General features: G+C 36.6%; 1 protein-coding gene across 6 annotated transcripts in view; it reads right to left on the minus strand.

Annotated features, from left to right (window-relative positions):
* LOC150079291 (intermembrane lipid transfer protein VPS13D-like) overlaps positions 1-26,158 on the minus strand; it is a 1,618,665-nt gene that overhangs the window by 1,513,051 nt on the left and 79,456 nt on the right. For all 6 annotated transcript variants that reach the window (XM_090383928.1, XM_090383929.1, XM_090383926.1 and 3 more), the window contains 2 exons: positions 21,925-22,037; positions 13,590-13,667 (listed from right to left, as the gene is read on the minus strand). In XM_090383928.1, the coding sequence (XP_090240054.1) occupies positions 13,590-13,667; positions 21,925-22,037 (191 nt within the window). The remainder of the gene's footprint in view (positions 1-13,589; positions 13,668-21,924; positions 22,038-26,158) is intronic.

Raw genomic sequence — 26,158 nt, forward strand, 5'->3', positions numbered from 1 at the left:
CGATCCAAAGGAAACGCAGGAACAATTAAAGCAATACTTAATTCAAGTAAATAACACTACAACAGGAATGACAAGTGATCGTGTTTTTAATATGGATTTACTTTGACATGTTACTCCATGTTACTTTGACATGGCAAGAGATTGCACTCTTCACTTTGTTGGGAGAAAAAATGTTGATGGTGCAGATACAGGGTTCAGAAAAAAAATTGATACACTGTCTGTTTGACAATATCATTGGATGGACGCATACTCCCACCTATGATTATTTTTCGTGGCTTAAAGAAAATTCCCAAAGTAACAATCCCCAGTGGTAAAGCAGTTGTTGCTGTAAACAAAAGCGGATCAATGGACACAAATCTACTGAAGACGTGGATGGATACTGTTTTCTGCAAGAGAGGATCTTATTTTAGTAACACTCCATCAGTAATTATTTGGGATTCTTATGGAACTCATAAGAAAGAAGAAATTTTAAAATATCTTTTTAAAAATTATGGCTCAAAGGCAGTAATAATTCCAGGAAAGCCAACGCACTACACACAGCCCCTAGATATTGCCATAAATTCCAGTTTCAAAGCTGCTATGAGAAAAGAATGGGATAATTGGGTAAGAGAAGAAACTGCTGAATTTACTCCAAAAGGATACAGAAAAAGACCATCTTACCAAAAGATTGTTGAAATGGTTATTTCTGCCTGTAATACAATCCAATCAAAATCAATTCAAAAAGCATTTGAATGTTGCGGCGTTGCTGCAAATGGGACAAGAAGTACCAGCGATCAATATATTAAATCAAAAATTGCAAATTATCCTTGAAAACAATCATGGACTTGAAATTGAATCTGATGATCTGGCTGCTAGTGATGGAAGTGATGAAGAATTAATGGAATTGGATGAAGACGAAAACAATAATTCTTCCACTACTAACTCGGATTGCTCTGATACAACAGGTTCTGAATGAAAATTACTAATATAAATAATTCTCTTCTTGCAATTATTATTCGTCTTATATGTTTATATTTTTTTAAGATATTAAAGAATAATTTTTAATTTCATACTGTTCTATTGTTGCAATATTTAAAATAAAAATAACCTTTCATTAATCAAATAAATATTATTTAAAATAAAAATAGCCTTTCATTAATCAAATAAATATTATTTCAAAATTAACCTGTTTCGGTTAAGAAGCCCATGGGCTTCTATTTAGGGACAACATGAGAACCTTAAAAATGCAAAAACCAAATACAAGCCTATGAGCTTCTTAACGGAAAAACCCGGTACTTTCACAGCTAAACTTTGCCGAAATTTTCCATGCTTCTCGTGCCGGCCATCTTTACCTTAGTCTGTGTTTCATGCATCATCAGGCTTTACCTTAGCCTGATGATGCATCTCCATGTACTATACATGAATCATTGTGATTACAGCATCAGGCTTTAGAAAAAAAAAATCTTTCAAAGTCTTGACGATTTATTGTAAAGTCTACTGACCTGGTTGTCATGCCGAAGTATAAACAGAAAATTAAATTTTTTTTTTAGTCACAAGCGAAATCACCTGAACAAGATGTCAAACTAAACCCTACAGATAAAACTGTTGAAGTTTCGTGGCGAGTGGGTGGAGGGGTGCGGAGGGAGATGAGTCACCAAAATTCTGTGAATCAGCACAGCACAGTCTGTACTCATCACAGTCTTACGCATCATACATACGAACACAAACAACTCTTTAAGGCATCACTTAGCCATTATGTAAAAATTGAGCTAAGAACTAGCTCGGATAACACAGAACCTTGGAACTCAGATATTTCGGACTCTACTGTATTTATATTAAACATATTGATATTAACCATTTTTATCCCAACTCAATGCTTATTTTTACCTAAATTAATTTTTACCTAAATAAATTACACTGCATTGGGCCTACCTTGTCCATACTGTATTAAAAAGTGCTAATTTCATTCATTCCTTTTTGGCCTTTCACTTTTCTTCTACTACTATGGACAAGTATACAAATGCAGTTCATGATACATGGTCAAGTGTAGTCCCCTGATGAAATACTTCATCATATATCAATATTTATTTCTGCTGACATCAGATCAAGCATATTTTGCATTACCTATTAGACCTTTTACTAAAATTGTTTCCCCCCCATATCTGATAACAGGTCTACCATTTTCATTTTATTTTTATTTGCCTTTTATTAATATTTTGTTGTACTAATTTTACTTTACAGTTATCCCCAACTTTATATTGGCTTGGCAATTCAGCCCATAATTTACTTAAATCATCATAACCTCTAGGATATTGACATTCTTTCACCTTTCACTAATCTACTTTCCTCACCCTTATAGTTACTGGCACCTTGTGTAACTTTCACATCCATTTATACTTACTTAATTTAATATTAATACAAATTACATATAATCTTGCAACCTTTAATGCTGCTTTGCACTTTTAGGTGCATCTATCATACCTAATTTATTAATCTTGCTTTCACCGAAACCATTTCATCTACTGTTTACCTCTTTTCTGTGCGACTCAACTTTTTTTCAATGTAAAGACTTACATTGAAAACCCATTTACACACACACACACACATGTTCAAGGAAAGTGCATCAGTCCTCCCTTCAAATTGTAATTATCATCCGAATAATGTAAGTATATGGCAATATTACTTACAGATTGCATCAGATAAGATTGACATGAGTAGGTGATGATGTAATATTCATCATCTGTTACTTTCAGCTATATAAGCATGCTCTGCAAGAGTTGCAGTCATTCCTTGCTTGTGTCAGGATGGAGATTTATGTGCAGTTGGATGCCACAAAGAAAGAGTGCTATTGTTGCTTTACATGAGGAAGGATGTTCTTCCCATCATATTTCTTATAGAGCATCTTGTAATCATTCAACAGTGAGTAGATTTCTTTCCAAACTCAAGAATACTGGTTCTGCTGATAGGAAAAAAGGAACTGGATGCAAACGAGTCTCTACACCAAAACAGAACTGTGTTTTGAAGCACTTATGCCTTAAAAACAGTAAAGCTTCTTCATCTGAGCTGAAAAGAGAATGGAAAGAACATACAGGAGTTGTAGCAAGTGAAGTAACAGTCAGAAGATGCCTCTTCAAAAATGGACTCGTAGCCCGTCATCCTAAGAAGAAGCCCCACCTCACACAAAAATGAAAAAGGCCCAATTAATTTGGTGCAAGGAGTATATTAAATGGACCTCCAAGCAGTGGAAGTCAGTTATTTTCTCAGATGGGAAGAAATTCAACTTGCATGGTTCTGATGGGAGACAAACGATTCGCCGTAGACATGGTGAAGAATACTATCCAGACTGTATGGTGTCTACAGTGAATTTCCCTACCAGCCAAATTACATGGGGGTGCATTTAGTATCACGGAGTAGGTCACCTGTAGTTTCTAAAAGGTTCCATAAATGCCAATGGATACCTGGCTATACTGGAAAGCAAATTTCTGCCAGCCATTAGAGACAATTTCAACCTGCCAAGTAACTGCATCTTTCAGGACGACTCTGCTCCTTGTTATTGGGCGAAAAGTGTAAGTAGGCACTTCTGTAGTTACTTTAGCTTCATTTCAGCAGCAATGTGTTTACATTCGTTACAGGTGAAAAAATGGTTGGTAGAATGATCCATTACAACTCTTAGCTGGCCAGGAAACAGCTCGGACCCGAATCCTATTGAGAACTGTTGGCATTGTGTGGAATCTGCAGTTGCCAGAAAGAAACCAAAGACCCTTCGTGAACTTCAGAAAGCCATAATTCGTGTTTGGAACCACGAACTATCAGTTCATTATCTTCAGAAATTTATCTTGTCAATGACTCGGTGTGCTGCTGTCATCAAGATCAGAGGTGATTCAACTAAATATTAGTTTGCACCTGGTGAACTTTTCATTTTGTTTTCCATTTAAAATGATATAAACTGAAGCAAATTGAGGGCTTCTGATAACATTTCAGCCATAATTGTCTTGTGTTACCAAAACAGTTGTACAATGGTTGGAAATGCTCATTTTGGAATATTCTGAGAGCACCTGTCAAATATTACTTAACTTTGCCTTAACTATTAATAAATATATTTTGTTTATATTTCTATTTGTGATGCTAGTCATTAATGTAACATGCCATCATGAAAAAGAGTCAGAAATGTGTAATTCCTAGGTGATGCACTTTCCTTGAACACCACTGTATACATATATACAGTGGATTCTAGTTATTTGGGCCACCGGTTAATCGGGGCAGCCGTTTATTTGGGGCAAATCTTAAAAAAACAGAAACCAATCAAGAAAATAGCCAGGGTTTACTTCGCTTAATTGGGACAGCATGCCATTTAATTGAGGCAGGAGACCCCAGCACTGGAGATTACCCTACGATTGTCTCTGACAGTACCACGTGGTTCGGTCGAAATTCTGGAGGTCACGACCATAAAACAATAAAAAGAATTAGCAGTCACCTGTTTATTGGGCTTTTCTGTTAGTGAAATCTATCATACATGGACAGTAAACTCGATCTTATTGAATATGCGATAATACTGACAGCTGGAATTCTTTAGGTTATTATGGTGAAATGTTTTTACAATTCCATGAAATCGTCAATCATATAAGAAAATGAATTTTCAGAATCTTCTCTTCATTCCTATTTTTAAAGCTTTGTAACTTGTTACTCCGTTCTCACTTGCACGTATCGTGTTACTTGCAATTTGTGTGTGTGCCATGTTCTTTGTTATTGATTGCTTATCTTTTTACTGTTTTAAATTTTAACCCCCACCACAAATCAGTGAACAGAAATGTCAACTAGTTCGTGTGTACATGTTACAGTTTGTATTAATTATTCCGATTATCACGTATATTCTTCCGATTTTCACGTATCATTTATTTTTTTTTAATTGGTAAGGTAATAAAGGTAAATTTGTGCTTAATATATTTTTGCTTTTATAGCCTGTGGATAATATTCCTCCTATTTTCGCTAATTACAATTGCTGTTTAATAGAATTAAAATTCAATTCACAAACGTGATCACAATGACCGGCGCTTACTGCACATCGTATAGTGAACGGTACTTTACTATGTTGAATTCGTCGTAACGTGATTTGATCGTACAGTGAACGAATTGTAAAGGGGGGGGGTGCATTGTATTTTTAACTATTTATGTGAAACTTCGGATAATTAGGGCAGCCGCTTAATCGGGCCAAAATGCACTAGTCCCGATGTGTCCCAAATAACCGGAATGGACTGTATATATATATATATATATATATATATAAAATATAATACCAAAGAGTTATTTTTATCTGATATATTTATTACAATATACATATAATATATATATTTACACACACACACACACAAAATGATTTTAGTACAAGCGTACTTTAGAAAATAATTTAATCTAATCTATTTTAGATGTGGCACTATTGCTGTTGTATACAATTAATCATTACCTGCACATGAAATGTGATATTAATTATAATTTTTAGATGAATGCATATTAAATAAATTACAGGCAGATTAATTCTATATGGTGCTGATTAATTCTAGGTGTGAGTGTAAAGATGCAATTTAGTAGCAACATGTTTGCCAATGCTTAATCCAATATTCAAAACTAAAGTAATACTAAAAACTAAAATAATGTTAAAAACTAATATTATCATCATTAATCCATTCACATATGGACATTTCTCCACTACTAGCAACATTTTCGCTGCAAAGAACTAAAAGATGTTCCAGACATCTCATGCAAATCCGTTTTTGTTGTCCCAATAACAGTTTTACTAATTACAATACATTAACACTTTGTTGGTTAGGCCAATTTTTTTTATCTGAAATTAGCATCCAAAAATTAATACAGATAAATTTTATCATTAAAAGAGTTAATAACAGCAAACTGGGATTGGAATCCAAAATCCTACGAGTATGTATCAGAGAAAATAATACTTCTTAAGCTAAGACCAAAGAACTCCACATTTGCAGCAATAGGCAAGAAAAAAAGGAGTTTGTAATTGCTGCTGAGTACATATTGCATTTAAAAGTGCCAACTGGCATTATACTCGGTCACTTTTACTGACTAACTAATTAAAATACCACTAATTAGATACAATGAAAAAAAAAAACACTATTTAAATGATGAAAAACAATTAAATAAGATGAAAAACAATTAAATAAGATAAATTACTACTAGTTAAACACTCGAATATACAGTCGATTCCGGTTATTTGGGACACATCGGGACATTTTGGACTGATTAAGCGGCTGCCCCAATTATTCAAAGTTTCACGTAAATAGTTAAAAATGCAATGGACTCCTGCTTTACAATTGGTTCACTGTACAATCAAATTGCGTTACGATGGACTCACCATAGTAAAGTACCGTTCACTATATGATGTGTCGTAAGTGCCGGTCATTGTGATCACGTTTGTGAATTGAATTTTAATTCTATTAAACAATAGAATAAACAAAAAATAAACAATAATTAGCAAAAATAGGAGGAATATTATCCACAGGCTAAAAGAAAAGAAAGATATATTAAGCACAAATTTACACAATATTACCATACCAATTAAAAAATAAAATGATACATGAAAATCAGAAGAATATATGTGATATTTGGAATAATTAATACGTACTGTAATATGTACATACGAACTAGTTGACATTTCTGTTCACTGACATTTGTGGGTAGGGATTAAAATTTAAAACAGTAAAAAGATAAGCAATCAATAACAAAGAACACGGCACACACAAATTGCAAGTAACATGATACGTGCAAGTGAGAACGGAGTAACAAGTCACGAAGCTTTAAAAATAGAAATGAAGAGAACATTCTGAAAATTAATTTTTTTATATGATTGAAGATTCCATGGAAGTGTAAACACATTTCACCATAATAACCCACAGAATTCCAGCTGTCGGTATTATCACAAATTCAATAAGATTGAGTTTACAATCCGTTAATGATAGATTGCACTAACAGAAAAGCCCAATAAACAGGTGACTGCTAATTGTTTTTATTGTTTTATGGTTGTGACTTCCATAAAACCAACCGAACCACATGGTACGGTCGGAAGCAATCGTACAGTAATCTCCAGTGCTGCGGTCTCCTGCCCCAATTAAATGGCAAGTTGTCCCAATTAAGTGAAGTAAATCCTGGCTATTTTCTTCACTGGATTTTGTTTTTTAAGATTTGCCCCAAATAAACAGCTGCCCCGATTAACCGGTGGCCCAAATAACTGGAATCCACTGTACTACCAAATACTATTATTAAATACTTCGGGGTGGGGATTTCAAAAAAAGATTTGTATTCACCCAGTAGTAGTTGTGATAGAAAGGGGGAATTATTTTGGTTGCGATCTGACTACTCTTTTTTTTTTTCTTTGCAGCACTGAATGAAGTGAAGTGTCACAATGAATAAAGTGAAATGCAGATAGTGAGTCAGTTCATCTTTCTGCTAAGAAATACGCCCAAAACAATTCATGAAGAAATGGTTATTTCGTTTGTGGAGAAGAGTGCCCAGGTTATACTAATGTGCAATATCAGTGCTTATACCTCAGTGAATGATGAAGAAATCCCAGGATGCCCAGCAACTGCTGTAACAGAAGAGTGACACACAAATTGAGGCATTAATCCTGGAAAATTGCTGTATTAGCATCAAAGAATGAGCTGCAGAGCTCCAAATTAGTTCAAAACTCCAAGTTGGTTCACAACTAACCAGAGATTAGTTCTGAACCAACAGAAATGAGGGTACAGAAGCCCTGACCAAGGGATTAAGAGACTAAACCAAAGTAGGGATAACATCACACCAGAGCTTGCTGTATCCCTATTCCATTTTAATCTCTTAATCCTTTGTAACCTTGTTCAAAACTTTCATATCCTTGCCTATTGGTTCAGAACTAATCTCTCTATTTAGCCTCAGACCAATGCCCACATCTCTTGTTTCATACGGCTGGCATCCTCTGCTATGCACTCTTCTTACAGAACTAATCTACAGAAAGAATTCAGAGCAGAGGATGTAGATAAACTAGCAGTCGAAGGGGCCTTTGGCAAAAGAAGATTCTTGAAGTATGTACTGTTTCTTGGTTTTTCTTTCTCTTTTAATTAACTTCTCATCCATTCAGTTGCTCCATACTTTTCCATATAAACACATTTTTGTCCACATTGTATGTCTATTTGTGTGTGTTTGTGTTGGGGAGTGGAATTTAGTACCTGATAGCAACATGTTGTAATTTATTTCTCATCCATTCAGTTGCTCCATATTTTCCCAACTATAAATGTGTTGTTCACATTGTATAAGTCTATTTGTGTGTAAAGGGGAGGGAGAGCACTTTAGTACTCAGTAGTAACATGTTGTAACTTAACTATACTTAATGCACCACTGTGTTAGTCAGCAATTAATACAGCATAAAATTTCCATTATTCTTATCTGAAATTATTTTTCTGCTTTTGGAAAATATGGAAATACTGTATGTGGGAATAATAAAGTTAACTTGAATCATAAAAATTATGTAATTATGTAAATAATATAAATACAGGTAGCCCTCAATTTACGTTGCGGTACGTTAGGTTCTTGGGGGGACTGGCGCAAATGGAACCCTTTATATAATGCAGTCAATCAGAAATCATAGGATTAGGTTCTGGGCACCAAAAATTTTACCTACCACTTTGCATCGATTGTTTAATTTTTTTAATAGCATTCTTCATAGTTGTAGTAATAGTGGATGGAGGCATATTCATAGCCCTACACACATTATAGTGATTTTCACCAGATTCCATCCTCCGAATATTACACTAGGATTCAATGAACTACTTTTACCAAACATGGTGTCTCTTTATTCTATTAAATTAAAAACCTTATAACACGATGGCAAAAATTGCACACGACTATCACTATTATTATTTAATTTATTAATAGCACAATTATAAAAAAATGCTAGCGTAATAAATTTCCGACACGTGTAAATAGTGTAAACAACACCCAACTGAAAGCTTCACCACATTGACCTTTACCCCCGCATCCACTAGTGGCTATTTTGAGGGCAGGAATCCTTCCCTTCTCGTCTCTAATACGGATGTGCTAATTGCTGATTGGCTCAGATTGTCCTAAATCACGTGAATAGTGCACGATACATAGCACAGTATGATGCCAATAAATTTTGTCTGACGAATTTAAACTTTCAATTTATAAAAAAATTGCAAAAAAAAAAAAAAAAAAAGCAAAAATAAATATATAAATAAAAATGCCATTGTGGTCAGTGATCACCGCTATTGCGAATCGGTGAAAATCGGACCAGCGCAAAACGAGGGCTACCTGTATATTTATGCTCAGTATGTAAAATTATGCTATTAGCTACCATTTTTGTTAAATGATCCCTCCTTTCCCATAGCCCCATTTGATCTGGAGATAGGATTCAGTAAGATATAATGTTACCTGCAAACAATCTAGTGCAGATATTGAGCTTGTAACTGATATAAATTTCAATAAATCCTATTTATATACTTAATTATATATATTTAGTTTATTCAAGTGTATACTTATATAACATATATAGCTATTCATTTTTCTAAAAATTCATTTTGTTTTTTGGAAAAATTCACTTTTCTAAACCCTTCAAAGAGGTGTTTCCCGAATTTCCACAGAATGCCAGCATCACTGAAAGCCTGGGAAAAATCAAAAAAATAAATAAATAAAATAACAATAATTTATTGAAAACTCCTTGCTAGAAGCTGCATAATTAGCAGGTGTTCTTGTCACTAGTCTTCTGAGTTACAGTTTCTAAACTATGAAACAAAGCAATTTTCCCCACAATCATTGTTTTTTATATACTTTACAAAACAATTGTGAATGCATGCATGTGTGCAGGTAGATAATACATCACTACCAAACTTAATTGTTTAATTTAAAGCAATACTAACTTTTGGCATGTGGACAGTGCAGAATGCAGATATCCCACACCGAACCCCATATGATCTTATCATTTAAGTTTATGCAACAACGGTAATTTACAAATTTAACTTACATTTAATTGAGATGGTTGGGCTCGTTTTTATGAGCAAAACTGCAAATGGGAACTGCTTTTATTTAATTATTTTTTTTATCTACATACTCTAGTTTAAAAATGCAAAATGTAAGTGCAGCCTATTGGGCCTAGGACCTGGCCCAATTTAAAAGGAAATTGTGGCCTAGTCTTTAAGACAAAAAAAAAAAAATTGAATATGATATATATTGTGATTCAAAAGTTGTGCATTATTATAAATACTACAAATTAATATTTCTTTTTTGGTTCATAGCTAAAAAATGGCTGAAAAATTATCTAAGGATGACATAGTGAGAGTAAGGGCAGAAACACACTACTACCACTTCACGAGACTTCACTTGTATACATGTCTAACGTCAAATGTGGGGGAGCTATATTTCCCATTTAGTTTATTGCTCGAAGACGCAATGCTGTATTCATAAGATAAACACGTTGGGCTTCAAGACCGAACAACATTGTTCGGTCTTGTCAGGAGCTCAGATTTTTCTGTTCAAACAGAAATTTCATTAGCCGTGACAAGAGGAAAATGGAGGAAATACTAATAGAAAATTAAATTATAAGAAAATAATGCTGTTTTGCGAGCACAAAAGCACCCTCTACTTCGACCAGCTACTCGGCATACTCACTGCAAATGTCCAGTCACGGGGACACTCAAAAATGGTCAAAGGAGGAAAATAGAGAAGCTGTTTTACAATTAACATATTTAGAGGACGAACAAGTCAATCATTTCAATTTGTACAACTCATAACAATTTCTTATAAGTTCAATTTTTAGGGTTGAGAAGTAGTTTTTTGTTGTTATTAAATTTCATTAAAAATTTTTGTTTGGTATTTTGACAGAATAAATCCTTATTCAAAATTAAACTTGCAGTATTTCAACTTTCCTTTAAACATACAACTAATTTTTCCTTAGTGCTCATGGAATTTCTAAACTGCGTATTTTGTCCTTGAAAGTCATCCTTAATTAGAATATATAAGAAATTAAATTCTTCTTTATTCATCTGTAAGTACATCTTAAAACCACTTTCATCTTCTTCCAAGTCCTGAAGTAAATGATGGAATTCGCCTTTTTCTATTATCTTCCATGTTTATGTCATGTATCCATTGCATAATCTCTTTTGTTTTCTTGGCTATAAGAAAAGCACATGCATTTTCTAAATCTTCTTCAAAATCTGAAGAAGAGGAACTGTGGCAATTCATTTCGCTTCAGCATTCCTCAGAGAATAACACATATACAACGTTACAGAAGGGTTGCCAGACATACCCCATTTCGGTGTATAATACCCCTTTTTTGGAATTATAATAAATTTCCAAGATACCCCTTTTTTAAAAATTTGAAATGAGGTAGTTGAAAAAAGCAGAAATCATAAAACACCCTGTTTAGATGATTATTCAGGAAGAAAGAATTAATTGATGATAAAGTTGTTGTTGAAATGCACCCTTAAAGACTCAAAAAATGTCATTCTATCCTATTTACAAAAAGGGTAGAATATTTATATTATGCTTACTTTGTACGCTTTTACATTCTACTTAACTTCTTTTTTATTTCATTGTAATGTTTTAAGGCTCAGGTAACAAACTCTCTTTTATTTAAAATTCCCAATATCAATATCGATTTGCTATATGAAGAATATGTTCTGTTGAAATCATTCCATAGAAATACTGAGACAAAAGATCTCAAAAATACCACAGATATTTGCATAAAAAATTTTAAATGCATATGAAGTAGATCAGAAAAAATTATTAATTTTGTTTTTGCTTTGCCTCACTCAAGTGCAATGAGCAAGCGAGTATTTAGCTTAATGTTTAATGCATGGAAACAGGATAGAAATAAATTAGACCTAAATTTAGAATGATGAAGGAGAACTGTTGGTGAAAACCAATCACAATATATCATGCAAAGAATTTTATTCAAATGTACTAAAAAATGAAAAACTTAAGGAAAATTTGCTCAAATGAAAAGTATTTCTAGGTAAATATTTTATTTTTGATAAGATAAATCAGATTTATTGAATATGTATTTCAAACAATTATGTAAAACATTTGATGTTAATATTTATAAATTTTCCTTTAGTGTTTATAACTCTTGCAATAAAATTTTCTGAATTAAACAAATTAAAGCACAGGCTATAATTCAGTTAGTTTTATTAAAACTGACTAATTTTGCATTCCACGAACTTGTAAAAATCAACAAAATATAAAAATAAAATATTTGTTATTAACGCACCCCAACGGACCTGAATCGTGAATTTTTTTTTTTTTTTTTTTTTAAGATATAATGCGAGTACCCCAAAACAAGAAATGAATACCCCAAACTTAAGCACAAGTACCCTGAGGTCAAATTTTTAATCTGGTCACCTTATGTTACAGTGATGCTTCTTCTATGACCGACTTCACAGTTTACACTAAGCAGTGACATGATGAGAGTCCCGAGATGTGACAATAGTGTGTTTCCACCTTAATGTTTATGTAAGGGTAACAGGTACTACACACTGTTCCACTGCCAAAGAATTTAACAGGCAGAATCCTCACTGGCATCCAATTGATCAATCAACTGTTGGACAACTAATAAGCCATTTTAAAGAAACTGAAAGTGTTGCTGATCATCCTCAAAGTGGGAGACCAAAAAGTGTAACTGATGAAGATACATCAGTGATGGTATTGGTGCAGCTTGCAAACAGCCCAAAAAAAAAAAAAAATCAATGAGAAAGTTAAATCAAGAACCAGGGGTTAAACCAAGTTCAATAGTGTGCATTCTTTTTGAAAAAATCCTTTTCACCCATATAAAGTGAAACTCATTCAGAATTTGCATGGTGATGACACAAATCAACAAGAGTTTTTGAGTAGATGTTGCAAAACAGAGATATATTAATCTTCTTCAGTAACAAAACAGTATTTTGCCTCAATGGTAATGTCAATAGACACAATTTTCATTACTGGTCCAGAAAGTAATCCTAATTGAATGGAAGCGACTAACATGCAAAACGATCCCCAGGTTATGGTGTGGGCTGGAATACGGGATGGTCAAATAATTGGTCCTTATTTCTTTGACAAGATTACTGGCAAAACATGCTTACATATGCTATGAAATTATTTGATGGATTTTCTGGATGATGTTCCTTTACAACAAAAGATTAACATGTTCTTCCAACAAGAGTGAGTACCACTGTATTATTCATTGGTTGTGTGAAACTACCTCAATGAACAGTTTCCCAAAAGGTGGATAGAACAACAAGGCCCAGTTTAATAGCCACCAGACCTCAACTGCCCACTCCCCAATTTTTCCTTTGGGATCATTTGAAGTCTGCTGTTTACTAGAACTGACAATAAAAAAATTCAGAACTTAAGACAGAAACATCAAAATATCTCAAATTACAAAAGAGACAATGACAGGTGTCAATCATTCACACAAAGAATTCAAAAGTGTTTGCAATTTGGTGGTGGTCATTTTGAATATCTGTTACAATAAAAATAATTTTCTCCATAGTGTGCGACTTTTGAATCCCCTGTATAATACAGTAAACCTTACCCAACATAGAGAATTTTTTTTAAAAAAAACTAACCTTCCACTTTGCTTCGAGTCCATTTAAACGAGCAAGTTTTCTATCCTGAACGGCTTGTTTCTCTTTCTCTTCATCATACTGCAAGAACAGAATAAATTTTATAACAGTGGCAAAAATACATGCACACAATGATACCAACAGAGATATACAATATAATAACTAATAAAATAACACTTTACTTCAACATACTTTAAAAATCATATAAGGAATAAGGGTTAACAAGAGTTAAGGTGGTTACCATCAACTGTATCAATGTTGGATTCATGTTCATATACAACCTGGAAGCTCAATTTACACATTAATACTTACGTTATTTTTTCTTGTTCACTCCCTTTCAAGTACGTGCTTATATTACACTAAAAAATCATTTATTTAGAATAACAAATTCAGTTCACTGGTTACTAATTATCATAAAAAGCAGCTGGCAAGGAAACTGCCCTCTACAATCAAGAACAGAAAAACTTACATACCAGAATCAGGCAGTTAAATAACCTCTATACCAGCGGTTCCCAACTGTTGGTTTGCAAACTCCCACGGGTTCGCGATAGTGGTCCAGGGGTTCGCACTAAAAATTCTGTAATAGCGTCTGCTTAGATTTGCAAATGTATATTACTGTAAACTACAAAATATAACTAATAATAAACAATAAAGTAAAATAAAATTAAATAAAAAGTAAAGAGTTGCCAAAGAAAGAAACTACATCTCCCACAATTCCATATAATTACTTTACTATCTTACAGTATATCATGTTAAATATGTTTTCCATTCTCGAGGATCATTGTTATGTATAGGAACTTTTTTTTAGAACCTATAGTACTTACCTATAGTGGGTGTTTTTTTTTTTTTTTTTTGGCTGATGCTGCATAATCTTGCTTTCTTGCATCAAATGCCTCTACTAATGCTAATGCTAGTACCATATTAACAATGGGCTGAAGGTTGAAAAGATGAAAGAAGATACTTCTTGATATTAGACTTGAACTTCTGTAGATTGTAATTTTCAGGAAATACGTACAAAGGAAGGTTGTTCCAGAAAACAGAAGCTGAATGAATAAATGAGGAAGATGAAAAGTTGGTTGTTGGTTCTGTGAGTTTAAAGTTGGGTTGTTTGTTTGTTTGTTATTTGGTTTTTAGGAGCATTAGCAACTAAGGCCATATTGCTCCGGGATATGCGGTGGTCATTCCCTGACCTTTCCGCATCCTCCGTATTTGGTGGTGATGGGCTCGAACCCCGGTCTAATCAAGAAGCGTGTGCTACGCACTGCTGCTCCTTCCCACCTGGCTACGGAGGCGCCTAGTTGGACAGTAAAAGGATGTACAAAGGGTACTAGGAAAGTTTTGCAATACAGCTTTGTTTATTTAATTTCTTCAAAGTAATTTTCTCTACATTCAATACACCTCTCCATCCTCCAAAACCAATCTTTAAACCAGTTCTGCCAAGTTTCACTAGGGAGTAAAGCACACTCGTTGTCCCAAGCCCGTAGAAGGTCCTCATCACTGGAAAACCGCCTCCCTTTTAGCTTCATTTTCACATGCGGGAACAGTGCAAAGTCGCAGGGAGCAAGGTCTGGACTGTAGGGAGGGTGCTCGAGAAATTTCAGTCCTGTCGTGGTCAAATATTCGGTGCAGGCTTTGGCGCTGTGAGCTGCAGCATTATCGTGATGGAGGTACCAGGTGTCCATTCTTGACTTTGGCCGCAGGTTCTTCATAGATCCAATGACTTTAGGCAGGCATTGTTCAGTATACCACTTAGCTGTGACTGTCTTCTGCGTGTCCAAAACGACACGTTCCACAATTCCACTCGATTTGAAAAATACAGCTATCATTTTCTTCTTTACAGATCGGGATTTTCTGACAATTACGGGTGTGTCATCATCAACAAAGACCCAAACTTTGTTTTGAGCCTTGGTCGGCAGATCGTAATAGTGCAGCCAAGTCTCGTCACCTGTCACGATGTTGTTCACATACCGAGATTGTCCCTTATCAAACTTTTTTAACATCTCCCGGCACCAAGTCACACGTCGTGTCATCTGCTCTTCAGTCAGTTTATGCGGCATCCAGAGAGAACAAAGTTTCTTCACGTGCAAATGATCTTGCAGAATCGAACGAATTGCTGGTGCATTTAGGCCCAAAGTATCCTCTATCTGTTGGTAGGTCATTCGCCTGTTTTCGTCAAGCATTTTCCTCACAGCAGTAACGTTTTCCTCCGTAACTGACGTTCGTGGCCTTCTCGGCCTCTCAGAATCCTCCAGAGTGAAATTTCCACTTTGGAATTCTCTATACCACCTGAATATCATTGTACGATGTGAACAATCATCATCTAGTGCAAGAGTCATTTCTTCTAAGCACTGGTCTATGGTTAAACCACGCACGAAATTATACCGCAAAACTGTCCTTATCTCATTTCGTGACCACGATGCCATCGCAAGCACTTTACACTCTCACTACTAATGAATAACTGAGCCCATCGACTTGGCGCGGCGGCTACTATGCACGTATGAACTTGTCTCAACATGCAGCAACAAGCAGCTTCCTGTGATTCATTGTTGCGTAATATTGCAAAACTTTCCTAGTACCCTTTGTAGTAGTAGTAGTAGTGGCATGTAAAGCAAGAAAGCAAGTGTGTGAGCTTATGCAGCATCAGCCAAAAAAAAAAAAAAAAAAAAAAAATCACACCATTCCCTCCAAATGCCTGTCCAGTTCCTCCTTAAATTTATTCAACCTATCAACTTCCACAACGATAGATGGAAGTTTGTTCCAGCAATTTACCACCCGCTGGCTAAAGGCAAATTTCCGCACATCTATTCTACATCTGTCTTTTCTTAATTTGAATTTATGCCCCCTTAAGTTTCGTAATCTGAACAAGTGGAAGGATCCCATCAGAATTCAGCGTGCTCAACCCATTCAAGGCCTTATACACCTCAATCAGATCACCGTGTAGGTGCCTAGTCTCCAGCCACTACAATTTGCAGAACTTAAGCCTCTCTTGGTAAGAGGATCCTTCATTCCCCTCACCAATCTTGTTCCCCTTCTCTGTACACGCTCAAGTAAATCTACATCCTTCCTAAAATGAAGCCTCCAGACCTGTATGCAGTACTCAAGGCATGGCCTGACCATTGCCTTATACAGAGGGACAATCACCTCCTTTTCCCTGCTAGCAAAATTCCTATATATCATTGACAAAACCCCATGATCTGCCCTGGCGCCTGTCTGCATTGCTCAGAAAACTTCATATCTGACTGCACAATTACTCCCAGGTCTTTTTCATTTTCTACCACCTTAAGTGTAGTACCACACAGTTGGTACGTTTCTCTGGGGTTACTTCTACCCATATGCAGTACTTTGCATTTGTCAAGGTTAAACTTCAGTTGCCACTTCGTTGCCCAACTGCCCAAATTATCTAGATCCTGTTGCAGTAGCTCACTGCCATTACTGTCATTAACAACCCTGCCAACCTTTGTATCATCTGCAAACTTCGACATTAAGCCTGATATACCTTCATCAATATCATTGATAAATATACAAAACAACAGTGGACCTAACACAGAACCCTGTGGGACTCCACTAATAACATTAGTCCAAGAAGAGCAGCACCCATTGATTACCACCCTCTGTCTTCTCCCACTTAACCATCCTTTTATCCATTGTAGCAACTTACCCTTAATACCATTCTGCTCCAATTTGTACAATAATCTTCCATGCACAACAGTGTCAAAAGCTTTCCTGAAATCCAAATATATGATATCAAAATTATTTTTTGCATCCAGTTCCTTTGTAACCACATCATAATATCCTATCAAATTTGTCAGACAAGACTTTCCCTTCACAAACCCATGCTGTGTCTGAATTATTGCTGCAGTCTTGTCTAGATGATCGTGCAATGCATCTTTAACCAGCGACTCCATTATTTTACCCGGAACAGAAGTTAAACTAACTGGTCTGTAATTACTCGTGTCACCCTTCAATCCCCCTTTGTGAATTTGGGATACATTTGCACATCTCCAGTCCGTGGGAACCTCCCCTGAGTCCAAGGATGCTCTCATAATTATGGCTAAGGGTTTGCTTAGTTGCTTTGCCGCCTGCTTTAATATAACTGGATAGATCCCATCCACCCCAGGTGCTTTTCTTATGTTTAACTTCAACAATTTCTCCTCCACTTTGCTTTCAGTTATTACAAAATCATTAAGTATCCTGCTACAATTTGATAACCTTCTGCCATTTTCAAACCTTAATAATTCCTCATGTGTGAATGTAGATGCAAAATACTCATTCAGTTTGTTTGCTACCTGAGCAGGATCATCAACAGTCGAACCATCGATGTCAAGTGGACCAATCAGATTCATCCCCTTCCTTTTAGAGTTTATATTAAGTAAAGAAATCCTTGCTGTTTTTCTTAGCATCTTTTGCCAAGGATTTCTCGTAATCTGCCTTCGCCTGCCTAACCTCCTTTGTGACCTGATTACAGACTAGCTTAAATCTGCCATAGGCTTCTGAGTCGCTTGATAATTTATATGCATTCCATGCATTTTTCTTATCTGTTACGAGTCTAAATGGTTATCAAATGAACTAATGTTACGAACATTAGTTCATTTGATAACCATTTAGGCCTAAATCTTGAACAATATTTCTTAATAGGTATGAAACTTTTAGTAGCATCAACGATTAATTTCTTGAATGCTTCCCACTTAGAATTTACTGTTGGTAACACTGTCAGTTTATTCTACTGCACAGAATTTAAATACTGTCTCAGACCATCGTAGTCGCCTTTATGGAAGTAAAAACCCTTTCCTTTACCCCTGATGGTAATTAAATCTTTAAGTAAATCCCACATCAGTACACTGTGATCACTGCCACCTAGTGGTTCCTTTATCTGCAAATTCTTAATACACGAATGATCACTGCTGATAACCAGATCAAGGGTATTACTTTCTCTGGTTGCCTCTCGAACATGCTGCTGCAGTAAACAATCATCCAATAAATCCACAAAAGTCTGACTAGTGTGTGTGACCAACCCACAAGTTCCAGTCAATATCTGGGAAATTAAAATCCCCCATTATAAGACATTCCGATTTACTAGCCCACTCTATTTCTCTGTACAATTGTTCATTGTACTCATTCAAGTCATTAGGCCTATAACACACTCCTACTCTTATTTTTGCTTTCGCAGTGCTTATGTCACACCAAACTGACTCAACAGTGCACTGTTCATCTATATCAACTGGATGCACTTCTTTTGATTTTATGTTTTTCTTAATGTTGTCTGGTTGTGGCACATGCTCGGACTGCTTTGAAAGAGAGAGAGAGAAAGCAGGAATTATAGAAGACAATTCAGAAGAACAGTGCCCATGCAAGTATCTACAGAAAAGGAATGCAACAGAAACAAAGTCTGTGGGACAGAAAGCGGAGAGAGACTGTTACAGATGAGACATTAATTAACCTAACTGCCCTCTTTTGAATGGAATCTAGAAGCCTGAAAGAGGTTTTGGGGGCATAATATTCCATGGTAGGCCTGATTTACAATTTCTACAGAGTCAATAACTGTTTGTAAGAAAAGTAATGTTGAGGGCGAAAGAGAAAACCCAGTTTATTAGATGCAGAGGAAGCAATATTTGTAATGTGCTTTAAGCCAAGAGAGATTAGAAGTCGGGGTAATCCCCAAGACCATGCCTAGAAATCGGAGCGTCATCGAAGATAAGAATAGGAGCAGAAGAATCCTTTTTGCGAGATATATGACAAGACTGAGGTTTAGAAGGATTGAAATCAACTAAGTTATCTTTTCCCACTGGGGAATTACCTGGAGATCAGCATTTAAAGATTTGGCAGTGGAATACACTGCATATTTAATATCCCATCTTGAGTTACCAGGCACACAGATAAGCAGATCATCCACAAATGCTATTTTATGGCAAACTGTTTGTCTCAATTTGGTTCAGAACCAAATTCCAGAATAGAGGACCCAACACAGATCCCTGTGGGTATCCCCTAGACCCTAATTTCCTGTAAGTTAAATGCTGTGCCCTTACAATTATCTGCCTTGAAGTTAAATAGCTTATTACAACCTGGTATATTTTCCCTGGACAATGGAACTGTCTTAACGAGTAGAGAATACTCTCGTGCCAGACTGTATCAAAAGCTCCTGCAAAGTCAATGAACAGAGCAAAAACATTTTTACTATCTGCATTTTTAACATAAAACACCAAATCATTAATGGTGTCCTCAGTAGATTTGGATTTTCTAAAACCATACTGAAATGGCAACTCAATGTGGTGTAAATTCATAAAGTTGCTTAATCGCTGGAAAATCAATCTCTCAAACAATTTGCCTAGGTTAGATAACAGCGATATTGGTCGAAAGCTCTTGGGGCTTGTTTTTTCTTTACCAGGTTTTTGCAACAATATCAGAAGAGCACATTTCCAGAAAACAGGAAATGTGCCTTCCAATAAACATTTGTTATACATATTAAGCAGAACTGGAGGATATCTCTCTAATAACTTACTGATACTGTTGTTTTCAATTAAATCAATCTCCAGAGTTTTATCAACATTTATCTGTTTACTGACTACAAGTAACTCCTCTGCTGTAAAAAGAGGGGTTGGGTAACATCTTTTACAGAGTGTTTATAGTCATGACCTCTACGCTTACAGTTAACACAATTTGGATGTTGATCCTTGCCTAGAAATCGGAGCGTCATCACTGACAGTCAGCATAAACATGACCCCCCTCAGTACAATGACCACATAGGGTGGGCAGGGTGGTAATCAATGGGTGCTGCTCTTCTTGGACTAATGTTATTAGTGGAGTCCCACAGGGTTTGGTGTTAGGTCCACTGTTGTTTTGTATATTTATCAATGATATTGATGAAGGTATATCAGGCTTAATGTCGAAGTTTGCAGATGATACAAAAGTTGGCAGGGTTGTTAATGACAGTAATGGCAGTGTGCTACTGCAACAGGATCTAGATAATTTGGGCAGATGGGCTAAGAAGTGGCAACTGAAGTTTAACCTTGACAAATGCAAAGTACTGCATATGGGTAGAAGTAACCCCAGAGAAACGTACCAACTGTGTGGTACTACACTTAAGGTGGTAGAAAATGAAAAAGACCTGGGAGTAATTGTGCAGTCAGATATGAAGTTTTCTGAGCAATGCAGACAGGCTGCCAGGGCAGGTCATGGGGTTTTGTCAATGATATATAGGAATTTTGCCAGCAGGGAAAAGGAGGTGATTATCCCTCTGTATAAGGCAATGGTCAGGCCAAGCCTTCAGTACTGCGTACAGGTCTGGAGACCTCATTTTAGGAAGGATGTAGATTTTCTTGAGCGTGTACAGAGAAGGGCAACAAGATTGGTGAGGGGAATGAAGGGATCCTCTTACCAAGAGAGGCTTAAGTTCTGCAAATTGCAGTGGCTGGAGACTAGGCACCTGCGCGGTGATCTGATTGAGGTATATAAGGCCTTGAATGGGTTGAGCACACTGAATTCTGATGGGATCCTTCCACTTGTTCAGATTACGAACCTAAGGGGGCATAAATTCAAATTAAGAAAAGACAGATGTAGAATAGATGTGCGGAAATTTGCCTTTAGCCAGCGGGTGGTTAATTGCTGGAACAAACTTCCATCTGTCGTTGTGGAAGTTGATAGGTTGAATAAATTTAAGGAGGAACTGGACAGGCATTTGGAGGGAATGGTGTGATTTTTTTTTTTTTTTTGGCTGATGCTGCATAAGCTCATACATTTGCTTTCTTGCATCACATGCCACTACTACTACTACCTCTCCCCCTACACTCCTGTCTATCCTTTATTCAAAATTCTGCATCCCCAATATCAGAGTGACACCATGTTTCTGCTATACCTCTAAGATTAGCATTTGATACAAACTCATCAAATTTATTTACTATACTCCAAACATTAGTGTACAATCAAATAAATAAAGTGAATTCCCAACATCTGACCTACCTAATACTTCTCAATAGCACTGTCATATATTCTTACATCCCTTCTATTTAAGTGCATCCCATCCCTGTAAACACAGTCTCTCCTATTGATAGGCACAGACCATGATGGAAAAAATTTTATTCCATGAGCACTGCACAGTACCTCCAGTACCAAATCGACTGACAAGGCTCTCATCATGTACTTCATCCTATGATGTCTGGACAAAATTTTACACTTTCATATTGAAATCCTAACTCATTGCTTCTTCTCAAAATTGCCACATACCTGTTAAGTAAATTTTTCATATTCTCCTATTATGTAAACCAAAATAAACTATGTAACTAAGGTAGTTCAGTTATTATATTCAAATGCTTTCACTTTTTATATATATAAAAAACCAACTCACACTGTGCAAAGAAACTGGTCCAGCAATTAAATATAGATCTTCTATGAAAATCACCCAAGGTTCACTTCTTAGTCTACGTACAGGAATCTGCAGTTTAATTTTTCCTACAAAACCTGGGGAAAAAAAAAAAAAAAAAAAAAAATTTTCATTCCATATCAAAAAATAATACAAAAAAATACTAGAGATTAACATAATTCATTGATCAAATTCAAATTGTTTTAATAGTACTGGAACAGCTTGTCACTCATACGTGTATAAGTGTATTTTGTCTGTAGAAGTGTACGTTCGTGGGTCAATTTGCATATTGTGCACACTGAAAAGCTACTCTTTCTTTCTCTCTCTCTCTCTCTCAAACTGAGATCAACTAACTACAACTCCAATTGAAGAAGACTTTAAAAATTCCTCCAGTCATCGACAGGAATTAAACCAAGACCTTTGATCCTTGAGGTTGTCACAGACATTCTCTCAGATATCCCAGACAAGCTGTACTTGCTACCTGGGAGTCTAAAACGCTGATGGAACTGATATTTGGGTGACACTCAAGTCAAGTGGACCCAATTTCGGTGACGTCCGGACGGTCTGTGACAGCCAAATCCTCTGCTTGCACCTTCACAATAGTGAGACTGTTAGTAATCCTGGGTATAACCTCCATGCACAAGTACATGGTGCTTGGTTCAAAGGTATGAACCAATATAAGCAGGGGCCGAGGTGTGGCACCCACACCACACCAAATAGAAGAATGCTGCCCCTCTATGTTACCAGGCAGTACTAGGTGTTAGATGATTCTCATCAACCGGTGCAATACCACCACTTTGCTTATTGGAGACTTGAAGTGGTGGAACACATGTTTAGTCTCTAGAGCCAAGTTCCGGTCAACCCTTCCCCATCTCTTCCATCATGCAATATTTTTTTTTTTTTATGTGAACCCCAAACATGAGACATATTAGAACCTATAGTACCTGGTACCGTGCTTGGGTTGGAGGTTGAGAAGATGAAACAAGATATTCATTGACATTGGACTTGAACTTCTGTAGATTGTAATTTTCAGGAAATACGTATGAAGGAAGGTTCTTCCAGAAAACGCCAGTTGAATGAATAAATGAGGAAGATGAAAAGTTGGTTCTGTTGGTTTGAAGTTGGACAGTAAATGGATGTTGTCTGGTGGCGGCACGTGTTCGGACTGTTTTGAAAGAGAGAGCAGGAATTATAGAAGCCAATTCAGAAGAACAGTGCCCATGGAAGTATCTTTAGAAGAGGCATGCAGCAGAAACAGTACGTCTATGAGAAAGCGAGTGGAGAGACTCTGTTAGAGATGAATCATTAATTAACCAAATTGCCCTCTTCTGAATGGAATCAAGAAGCCTGAGAGAGGTTTTGGGGGCACCACCCCAGATGTGGGAGCAATATTCCATGGCAGGGCAGATTTGCGATTTATACAGAGTGAGCAGATGTTTGGAAGAAAAGTAACACTGAGAGTGAAAGAGAAAACAAATTTTTTAGATGCAGAAGAAGCAATATTTGAAATGTGCTTGTGCCAAGAGAGATTAGAAGTCAGGGTAATCCTCAAAAGAGATATATCATTTTGCCTAGAAATCGGAATGTCACTAAAGATAAGCATAGGAGCAGAAGAATCCTTTTTGCGAGATATAAGACAAGACTGAGTTTTAGAAGGGTTGAAATCAACTAAGTTGTCTTTGCCCCACTGGAGAATTACCAGAAGATCGGCATTTAAGGAATTGGTAGCAGATTTTCGAAAAGTTGAAGCTAATTGAGCAGGACAAGGTTTATCAAAATGGAAAGTGGAATGCAATGTGCTATCATCAGCAAAACTATCGTTAGGATTTCAAGTCAATGGAAGAAGGTCATTAATATACAAGAGGAAAAGAGTGGGGGGAAAGAACCTGAACCTTGGGGGACACCGGCATTAGTAGAGAAGTTAGAAGACAGAGAGCCATCTACCATCACCTTCAGTGAGTGATCAGAGAGAAAACTTGATAACCAATTACAAAAAAACAGTTGGAAGACCATAAGATGGAAGTTTGTTTAGAAGACCTTTATGCCAAACACGATTGAAAGGCTTTGAGATGTCAAGAGCAACTACTTGTGTTTCACCGAACCTTAATTAGTCCATAAATGGGTAACATACGCCAGAATATCACCAGTGGATCGACACTGACGGAATCCATACTGGCGATCGTTGATCGGACAGAAGGTTTCTAGGTAGTTTAAGAGTTAGTGGTTAATTAAGTTTTTCCTTACAAGCAGAAGGAAAAACACCTTTGGAATAAGAAAGAGAAAAAAGGCGGCAAAGAATAGGATTAAGTTCAGGCACACAGGTTTTGAGAACAAGTGGAGAAATACCATCAAGACCTAGAGCTTTCTAAGCATCAAGATTCATCAAAATCCTTCTGATATCCTTTTGACAGAAGACCACAGGAGGCATTGAATGGAGAGTGTCGGGAATGGTGGGAGGTGTTTTTCCAAGATCATTAATACATGAGCTGGAATGAAAATGGGATGCTAGCAGGTCAGCTTTATCCTTGGCTGAAGAGACAAAAGAACCATCTGATTTGAACAGAGGTGGGAGCAGAGATGGGCAAAGGTTGCGGCCAATAGCTTTGGCAAGAGACCAGAATGCTCGGCTACCATTAGGGCAAGAAGCAAGTTTTCTACTCTTAGCCTGTTCAAACTCTAGTTTAGACTGATTAATAACTGCTTTACAATTGTTGCGAGCTTTGGTGTAGGCAGAAAATGAAAGTAAAGAATTAGAAACAAGCCAATTACGATATGCAACATTCTTCTCTTTAAGAGCCTTAGCACATTTATTGGAAAACCAAGGTTTACATAAAGGATGAGATTTTAAAGTGGAATGTGGGATAAAGGATTCCATTCTTGTAAGAATAATTTCACTGACACGATCTGAGCAAACGTTGACATCAGAAGTTTTGAAACAGTAATCTGACCAAGGAAAAGAAGTCTCCCATTTTGCATTCTTGTAATGCCAAACAACACGAGGTTGGGAATAGCCATGAGATAAAGGTTCCGTTGGAGAAAGTGACAATCACTAAGTTGTGATCTGAAGTGCCTAAAGGACCTCTCACTTCGACCATGTACTTAGAAGGGTTGTTTGTGAGAAAAAGATCAAGCGTATTGGCTGTATGATTAAGATTGTCCAGTATTCTTGTAGGTAAATGAACAATCTGTGCTAGGTCATTAGTAATTGCAAAAGCCTCAGCATCTCGACCTGCTGGGTCGGTGTGACTAGAAAACGGCAGCCAGCTGGAGTCGTGAACATTAAAATCACCAAGGAAAATTACCTCACTATTAGGAAAGTTGGACTGGAGAAAGTCAAGTTGCAAAGAGAGGAAGTCAAAGAGCTCCAAGTGATTAGTGGAGTTGGGAGAACGGTAGAGACAACAGATGAATTTGACACAATGAGGTAGAGAGATTTTAAGCCACAGAAGATCAAAGAGAGGAGATTCCAAATAGCCAAGCCTCTGACAGGGAATATCAGAATGGACATATGCACAAGTACCACCTTTGAGGCAAAAGGAATCATACAGCGAATAATTTGGGCATCTGAGATGAGCAGTAGTTGAATCAACCGATAACTGAGATTCTGTCAGAAAAAGTACATGGGGTTTGGCAGACTGCAAGCGGAAATGGACATCGTTGAGATTAGAAATGAGACCACATATATTTGTGAAATGAATTAGGAAGTGCTTGGGAGGTTTAGATCTTTTCACAGATAAGCTTGCTCTATTAGGATGACAATTCGTGGTGTATTCAATAGTAAGAAAAAGTGGGTGGGACATGCTGTATGAAGTAATGAAATTTTTGGCTATGGCATACATGTTTGGTTTGTTTTTTTTTTTTTTTTTTTTTTAGGAGCATTAGCAATTAAGGCCATATTGCTCCGGGATATGCGGTGCTCATTCCGTGATCTTTCCGCATCCTCCGTATTTCGTATTTGGTGGTGACAGGCTCGAACCCCAGTCTAATCAAGAAACGTGTGCTACACACTGCTCCTCCTTCCCACCTGGCTACGGAGGCGCCAGGCGTACACGTGGTAAGAATATACCCAGATCCTTGGCATAACGTGGCCTCGACAATGCTCCCCGCATACACACTACTCGGACTCCCTCCAGTCACTATCTGGCAGAGTAGAGGTAGCAAGATTATACACTAGCTGATCCGGAAGCCTCCTAGAGAGTTACCAATAGGTTCGTTCCAG

The sequence above is a fragment of the Mastigoproctus giganteus genome, chromosome 10 (assembly GCF_048544385.1).
Source record: "Mastigoproctus giganteus isolate SK-2022 chromosome 10, ASM4854438v1, whole genome shotgun sequence".
NCBI lineage: Eukaryota > Metazoa > Arthropoda > Arachnida > Uropygi > Thelyphonidae > Mastigoproctus > Mastigoproctus giganteus.